An 8,796-nucleotide genomic window follows, 5' to 3' on the forward strand; every position below is an offset into this window, starting at 1 on the left:
TTCCCCATGGAGGTGGTGACTCAGGGTCTGCTGGACATCTACCAGGAGCTCCTCGGTCTGTCCTTCAAGCTGGTGGACGGAGCTGCCGTCTGGCATCCTGACGTCACTCTGTACTGTGTGAAGGACCGCAGCAGTGGACAGATGGTCGGCCAGTTCTACCTGGACCTCTACCCCAGGTGAGGATTCACACGGCGGTCCTGTTAATTAGCTTCTTTTGTCAGCAGTATATTTATGAACACACTCTGTCCTGCATCCAGGAGGAGGGAGGCCTCAGGCTGTTGCACAGTGATCACCAAACATGAACTACAACAATTAAAAACAATTACAGATCAAACTGTATCAATAAAACAAGAAGAGTTGAGCTGAATGTGAAGATCAGAAAACGATTGAATATTTCTGTTGTTGAAAAGAGAGAGACTAGAAACAAACTGAAGAAGAGAAATTGTGTTGTGTGTGTGTGTGTGTGTTCTTACATTATCACAAATATTTCCATCAATTCTCAGGCTTTAGTCATGGTAATGCTCCGTTTCATTGGTTGCCTGTCAGTGACATCATATCCTCTATGATCATGTGTCAGTGTGTTTGTTTGACAGAAGATCAACATTGACTTATCTATTATTAATCTACATACACTTTTTACACCTGGTGGTTTACAGCTCTATATTTGAACCAGATGAAGGATTTTAGTTGTCGGACGTCTGCACACGTCCTGTGTCCACTGAAGAGCATCTGTGGATCTCTGGTTTTAAAGTCAAACTGCTTTAATCAGTGTTTCTACTGGTTATAATCACCTGGTCAAAATGGGAGGAGCTTACAGTAAAAGACAACAACTCCCACGATCCCATACTATTTCATGACATCCCCCAACAGCATTTTTCCTTATTGTTTTGATTGAGAGACCCCTAGAGGCAGAAGTGATGGACTGTGTGTTTAACTCTGCTGTCAATGTCTCCATCAGTGTAGCAACTGAAGCACAGAGTTTGGAACGTCTGCTGGAGGTGGACGACGTGACTTTTCTTTTTTTAAGAAAAATGTATTTTTGGCTGATGGTTTTCAGGCACTTCCGTATCATTAGTTGCCAGATTTGTAGCTGTAACTCACTAAGCAGTGAAGTGTGTCAGCTTTGTCTGAATGTCCTCAGGTGTTCTCATTGTCTCCTTTCCTACCTGTCCTGTGCAGGGAGGGGAAGTACGGTCACGCCGCCTGCTTTGGCCTCCAGCCTGGCTGCCTGCTGCCCGACGGCACACGGCAGATGTCGGTGGCGGCCATGGTGGCCAACTTTAGCAAGCCGACGGCCGACGCTCCATCTCTCCTGCAGCACGACGAGGTGGAGACGTACTTCCACGAGTTCGGCCACGTCATGCACCAACTCTGCGCTGAGGTGAATTTAAAAGTCTGGTCTCCAGCAGGAAACACTTTTCTGTAGACGCCATGTTTGGGCCTAAATGTTTAACCCGTCTATAGGTCAGAGCAGCAGCTTGGGTTCTGTGGAGATACAGAACATGTACTAATGATTCAGTAGTGATGCATCACGTCTGTATCACTGTATTAGCTGAATAAAATAAATCTCAAATTTCATTTTCAGAATCAAAACAAACGATATGATCTGGGCTGGTAGTTTCAGTTTTTGTTTATTGGAAGTCAGTGTAGTGTCATCCAGCTTTTAGTCATGACTGAGAGCAGCAGCTTTGGTTCAAAGAACAATGAGTAAAGACAGAAACAGTTTTTAAAACTGAGATTTGGGTGGAATTAGTTTTTGAGACGATGAGTGAAATAAGTGTGTTTGCAGGCGGACTATGCCATGTTCAGCGGGACTCATGTGGAGCGGGACTTTGTGGAGGCTCCATCTCAGATGCTGGAGAACTGGGTTTGGGAGAAGGAGCCTCTGCAGAGGATGTCCAAACACTACAAGACCGGCAACAGCATCCCAGACGAGCTGCTCGACAAGCTCATCAAGTCCCGCCTCGCCAACACCGGCACGTACTACTACTACTACTACTACTACTACCACTGCTACTACTGCTACTACTACTCCAGAACCACGAGTACTACACAGGAAACGCAGCTGGTGCAGTACTGTCCGTGGATCTATTAAAAACTTGTCTGATGTGATATGAGGGAGTTCGCAGTGATAAAATACTAGATCACAGACCCCTGGTGGATCATCATGGCGTTCAGCAGTCAGTCACTTCCTCTTTCTGTCAGTTGAAGTTCATTTCTATCCAGTTTTTAGTGCCTCAGTTGAATTTTTTGCAGAATCTTAATTTCATAAAATGCTCCAAACTAACAGGATGTTGACAGGAAAGGAAGATACTTTTACAGTGCACAGAGAATTGTTTTTAGACTGGCTCTTATCTTTGTTTTTATTCTCATGAATTACTGTTTAAGTTTATCTCTTTGGGATTTTATAAATCATTTAATATATAAAAAAATCACTTTTTGGTTGACTTAGTAAAAACAGTCAAACGTGGACAGTGGATCACCAGAGACAGTTCTTGTTTTTAATTGATCACAAGCTGAAGAAGTTGAGAACCACTGATATGATGTCGGTTTTAATCTGAGCTGACGTCCAAAACATGTGCATGAGGAGAAGACGTGATGAAGTTTGTCTTACATATGTCGCAACAGTAAACTGAAGTAACAAGAGGACTTTGACACGTCATGGCGGATTTACAGAAAAGTAACTAGAAGGAAGTCAGAGGTCAGATCTCTGTCCAGGCCAGCGTCAAACAACATGCACCAAACTTCATAGAAAAAAATTCAAATTCATAGTAAATGATCAGGATCTGTCCCAAAATGTACCTGGTCCATGTTTCATCTCTGCACTAAGTTCTGTGAAAAATGGTTCAGGACTTGTTGTGTCACCCTACAAACAAACAAACAATCACACAGACAGACAGGTGAAACATTGTGGAGTGACACGTGTGTCTGATGCTACAAAAGGTGAACTTGTCTCAGGGTGTCTGGTCTGTATTGTTCACTGTGATCACTGTGACTCCTGCAGGTCTGTTTAACCTGAGGCAGATCGTTCTTGCTAAAGTGGATCAGGCTCTTCACACCAGGAACGGACTAGACCCTGCAGAAGAGTATGGACGCCTCTGTCAGGACGTCCTGGGAATCCCTGCTTCACCAGGTGACACTTTAAACACTTCATATTAATTTACTCTTTTTTTTTTCATCACCAGTTTATTTACAGGAGGAATGAACGAGGATTTCTCAGTTAACAAGTTTTTATAGTGATGTTTTAAGTGTGGGTAGATGCACTTTTCCTTTTTATGGACTAAATATGGTGTGAGGCCTGTCTGGTACAGGACACACCCCTCACCTGTCTGCCCGCTCAGGGCCTGAAGTTACATGAACGACACCAGATTAGCCTACTGGTTGTTATGTATGTGTTTGTGTCTTCTGTATATTTTAACCATTTAAAATGTATGTATTTCAAACCCTCTCATGTAAATGTTGATGATAAAGCTGAAGTGTGTAGGTCTGACAGTGAAGCTCTAAAGTAAGTGTTTAAGAACAAGGCTAGTGGAAGTCACTGCTGCTGTGCTGTGAGGATGTGGACAGATGACACAGCTAAAAAATCTACTGACGTTTGGTTTGAATCTATTGTTCCTCAGCTGATGATGATGATAATAATAATATTTATATAGCATCATTCAAAACACAGTGACAAAGTGCTTTACAAGATAAAATTGAGGATGAACAATAAAAATGAATGATAAAAAAAAAAACTAATCAGATTAAAAATTTTGAAGATTAATTTAAATTTCTGACATGTTGTACATCCTGCTGATGAAACTGTTTCTTCAGGAAGTTTTACATTGACTTACTCAGCAGCTTCTGTTTTATTGTATGTTTGGATAGTCAGGTGATAAAATAAAATAACTGGGCCTCCAGACTTTATCCTCACTGCTTCCGCCTCTGATCTCTCTGACCTTTGACCTCTCCTGGGTGTCCCACAGGAACCAACATGCCAGCAACCTTCGGGCACCTGGCCGGCGGTTATGATGCGCAGTACTACGGTTACCTGTGGAGCGAGGTGTTCTCCATGGACATGTTCTATGCTCGCTTCAAGCAGGAGGGAATCATGAACCCCAAGGTCAGATCTGAGGACAGTCTATTCCTCCTGTGCTCAAATCACAAGATACTGTAAAGAAAAACAGACACGTCGACACAAACATAAAAACAGACAACAAATAATATAAAGTATAAAACTGAGAGAAACAAGTGGGAAAAAAGCATTACATTGGTGACTTTACAGCTTGTATGCAGAGTCTGAAAATGACCTCAGTAGTACATAGTGATGGGTTCTGATGGCTGGGTCCATGTTGGTTCATTCCAACGAATCCCTCATCAAATCTTTCATTCAGTCTCTGTCGATGTCGGTGGTGTCAGAATCAAGAGACTAATTTCACATTACATTTACTAATTAACCGACATTATGGGTCAGGCTGCTCCTCCCAGAACATATGTAGACCAGGACTGTCCCTCACTTTCATTCCTATTTTGAGCCAATAAAGTCACACACCTAAAGTTTGACCTGATGCCTCATTGTTAATCCAGTCAGTCAGGAGGTACTTTTAGCCTGAGGATATTTCATGAATACGACTCCTGGATTGCAGAGCAGATGTCGACTGACTGAGTTTCTGTCTTCTGATTGGTCCTCCAGGTGGGTCTGGACTACAGGAGGTTCATCCTGCGGCCCGGCGGCTCTGAGGACGCCTCCGAGATGCTGAGGAAGTTCCTCGGGCGGGAACCCAAACAGGAAGCGTTCCTGCTGAGCAAAGGACTAATGGTGGAGCAGGGCACCAGCACGCCGTGTCCCTGCTGACCAATCACAGCAGCCGGCTCCATCCCACCCCCCCACAAGCACTGGCCCACATAACAACGAACTGAGGAGATTTTCTAGAAAAAAAAGAGAGAAATGTTCCAAACATGGAAAAAACGACCCGTAAATAAAATGATTTGAGGTGATTTCTGTGTATGAATACCAGAAAACACAAAGCAGTGATTTGGCAGTCATCTTTTTTTTTTTCCTTTTAATTTGGTGACAGAAAATATAACACATATTAGACTGAAGAGCCTCATACAGGTAGCATAGGCTTTGACTTCATTTTAAACCTCATCGCTTTTCCTGTTTCCTCCTCCGTCCACATGACTGTGCAGTTTTTGAGCCCCAAAAACAGAGAGTTTAGATAAATAGATATAGATGTGAATACCAGCTGTGAAACTGAGTACAGAGCCTCCACAGGTTCATTTGGCAGACGTTTAGTTCTACAATCTTTTTCCACGAGTTTCCACATCAACGTTGATTTCTAGACGCTCTGATCAAACTGAATGATTCGAAGAGGAAAACCTTCAACTTCTGGAATCAAGTGTTTAACCTTGTTAACGTCCATATGATGTTTTTTATATAAGACATATGATGAGTGAAATAATCATCAATGCCATGACTGAGTATTTCCACCTTGAACTGCAGTGAACCAATGACAGTCTCATAAAAAAAGATTCAGGGTTTCATACGTCACAAACCTAAGGAACCAATCCTGTCAACTTGTGGGTTCGGGGGGCGGGGCTTAATAAACCTGACATTTTGTCAGTACAGAGAGAGAGTTAGCATTAGCACAACCACTAACACTGTGTCAGCCACTGCCAGTTACAAGCTAACAAACAATATAAACAAATAAAAGATGCTAACTACGCTAACCGTTCTGATCCGGCTGCTAGTCTCTGGTTCTGGTCTCAGACTCCTCCTCTGAGTCTGGGCCTGACTGAGGCTCAAACATGTGGCTGAGTCTCTGATGTTTCCTCCTCTCACCATCTTGATGCTCTCTGATACTTTCTCAGTCAAGAAGTAAGAGGAGATGAACTTCAGACCCAGTTTAATGTGTGAAAACCTTGTTAAACTATTAATCAGAGCAGAGGATCTTTACAGTTTAAAACATGTGGAGAGGAATTTTAAAATCTGTTTGACTGACAGGTGTCACCTGCTGTGATGGTTGTGGCTCTGCCCTCTTTTCCTAAATGGGGCTTTTCAGACTCCATTAAATGATGTAGAAGGTGCTGAGCTTCAGACTGTCCACAGACTCTACAGACAGGTCCGAGTCTGAAGGGCTGGTTACTAGTATCAGTGGCTGTCAGCAGGTACAGAGGTGGTGTTTCCCGGCTGGAGTTTATGATGTAATGTCCTCAGAGAGCTGCATGTCAACAGCTCTGCTTTTAAAAAAAAAAAAAAAACAGCCTGAAGGTAAAACTGTTCACAGGAGAGAGAGCAGGTTTAACATGAGCACAAACAATTTGTTGCCTGTTGCTTCTGTTCAGGGTTTCTCTTTATTAAAACACCAAGCGGCATTAACTTGACTTCCGCTTACTGTTTAGACTCGGCTTACAGAGAAGACCTTGACTGACTCCAGAGAAAGTCAACCAGGTGTAATGAAACAAAGTTTACTTCTTCCATTAAAGGACTTCTTCCTCAGCAGCCGAGTACGGAAGAAATCCTGTGTCACCTTTGGTGTTTTTCTTTGTTTATATTGATTTCAATGACACTAATATTTGTCTTTGAGAATTAGTCAGAAGATGTGCTGTCAGTACTGTGTTTACATCACATGGTTCTTCATGTTCAATTAGGCCCCAGTATCTGGTTTTAGAGTTGGCAGCTGAACAGTGACTTTTATTATGAAAAAATTGTCTATAACATAGTTTATCACTTTAACTCCTCGGAAGCCACAAAGAAGAGCTCTGACAGCTGCAAAAGGCCAAACCTCTGCTCAGTTTTCCTTTAATATTTTCTCAGTCAGGAGAAGAAAGGTCCTGTAAAGAGATTTTCAGATAAATTTTCTTGGCATTTAAGTTTCCTGAAACTATTCAGGACAGTTGTTGAAAGTTGCCTGAATAATAGTTAGAAACATTCATTCCTAGAGCATTGTTATAATTATGCAAAATCTTATTAACCTTCTTGAAATGAGCTTGAAATTGTGTTTCCTAAAAGTGGTGTAATTTATTACACTCAGTTATTACCTAGCTCTAACCCTTATTATCAGGAAACAAACAATAAAAATACCACAAAGCATGATAAATAATAACTAAACAAAAAAACAGATAAGTAAATAAATTGAATTTTATGTTCTACACAGACTCTTGTTCAGTGAAAATAATTATATAACCGTTTTTTAAAAACATAATCTACTGTTATAAAAATAATAAACTTTATTTGTATAGCACATTTCTCAAGAAATGTAGTGTTTTACAACAAAGAAATTACATGCACCAAGTGCATTATATGAAAAGACAAAATGAACATAAAAACATTGATGTAAAAACAAAAACATTAAAAACACTAATGCAAAATTATGATAATGAATTAATAACAGAAATCATGAATAAATAATATAAATCCTCTTCACTGTTGGTAATAGTTTTCATATTAACTGAGGCCATGCAGACAGACACAGCTGTAACTGATGAACACCTGTGTGACGTTTGAGGTGTTTTTCTTCTCACCCTGAGGTTTGTAACTGTCTCTGGTGCAGCAGGTGTCCTCGTGCTAGACAGTAGCTTTGTTATCCTCATTATCATCCTTCGTCTTCGGAGTAATTAGCGCTGAGCTGCAGCTGTGAGCGGAGGCCCCCACGCCTCAGAGGGCCCCCACCTTTTCCCACCGGCCCTTTCCGGTAAACACTCAGGTGAGTACAGCGCCGAGCAGGTTCACAGTCGAGGTGGTAACGAAGGTGCTGAAACCCTCAGAGGACGAGGTCAGGCGATTTATCTAAAGGAGCATTAGCCTCACAGCTAATTGGCAGGTATCAGAGATGGATGGATATCAGTTACACCTGTGTCTCTAGGACCTTTAGCCTAGCTTAGCACAAAGATTGGAGGCAGGGGAAAATACAGTAATTTCATCAAAAGAGAAAAAAATCCAGCTCCAACAAATCCAACTTTATAGTTGGGTGTAGTTGAGTCAAACCAAGACCTACGAGTTTACTCCAATGAATCTACCAAAGCACAACTCAGTTACCGAGATTCCGTTATCGCGAGAAAATAAAGCTCAATTATGTCCGGATAAAATATTTCCGAGTATGACCTTTCGCGGCTTCCGTATGTATGTTAAACCCTATTCTTAGCAAAGATGTCTCTGCTCTGAGCAAACAGATTTACTAATTTTAAAGGATTCATGTGCTGTTTGTTTGTTTGTATCTAATAAATGCAAATATGTGAAACAAGCTAATTTAGGTTATTAGTGTAATTACAAGCTGGCATCTTGGGACATATGTGAACACTGAATTCTAGCAGGATTTCTTGATATTCCCATTATGCCAACAGAATACTGGACTTAGAAGCTAACTGAATATTCTGGTTTAGCAAAGCTTAGCTCAATATGTTTGGTTCAGTTTATCTGTTAAATTGAAAAATTATATAGGCTACCATTATTAACAAAACCATGTACTATTACAAATACAAAATGTATCATTAAATGTGTTGATGTTTAAAAACTAGATGTAACTAATTTAAAGTGCGCTGTAGCTAACAGTTCATTTTAGCAGTTTGGTTCAGGTTAGCCAGGCTATAAGTTTATTAAAGCCATAATTACATGTTTGTTTAATGTAAAACAGAATAATGTAATCAGAATATTTCATGTCATGTTAACTGACATTATTAACCTTTAGATCATTACTGGTGAAATTAAACATTTAAAACCAAATAAACCAGTTATTGTCAATTGTTTAGATGTGCTGAAGTTTAAATTCTGAGTTCTGTGATACCTTTTGTGTTACTGTGTCATTAGACTAGCTTGTG

General features: G+C 40.8%; 1 protein-coding gene across 1 annotated transcript in view; it reads left to right on the plus strand.

Moving 5' to 3' along the window:
* thop1 (thimet oligopeptidase 1) overlaps positions 1 to 5,014 on the plus strand; it is a 16,589-nt gene extending 11,575 nt beyond the window's left edge. The window contains exons 10-15 of the mRNA XM_023428954.2: positions 1 to 176; positions 1,180 to 1,381; positions 1,790 to 1,976; positions 3,005 to 3,133; positions 3,966 to 4,102; positions 4,673 to 5,014. The exon at positions 1 to 176 is cut by the window's left edge and continues 6 nt beyond it. Coding sequence (XP_023284722.1) covers positions 1 to 176; positions 1,180 to 1,381; positions 1,790 to 1,976; positions 3,005 to 3,133; positions 3,966 to 4,102; positions 4,673 to 4,834 — 993 coding nt within the window. The 3' untranslated portion in view covers positions 4,835 to 5,014. The remainder of the gene's footprint in view (positions 177 to 1,179; positions 1,382 to 1,789; positions 1,977 to 3,004; positions 3,134 to 3,965; positions 4,103 to 4,672) is intronic.
* The last annotated feature ends 3,782 nt before the right edge of the window (positions 5,015 to 8,796 follow it).

Source organism: Seriola lalandi, unplaced genomic scaffold, assembly GCF_002814215.2.
Source record: "Seriola lalandi dorsalis isolate HSWRI2012SDOR001 ecotype SW California unplaced genomic scaffold, Sedor1 jcf7180002054885, whole genome shotgun sequence".
Lineage (NCBI taxonomy): Eukaryota > Metazoa > Chordata > Actinopteri > Carangiformes > Carangidae > Seriola > Seriola lalandi.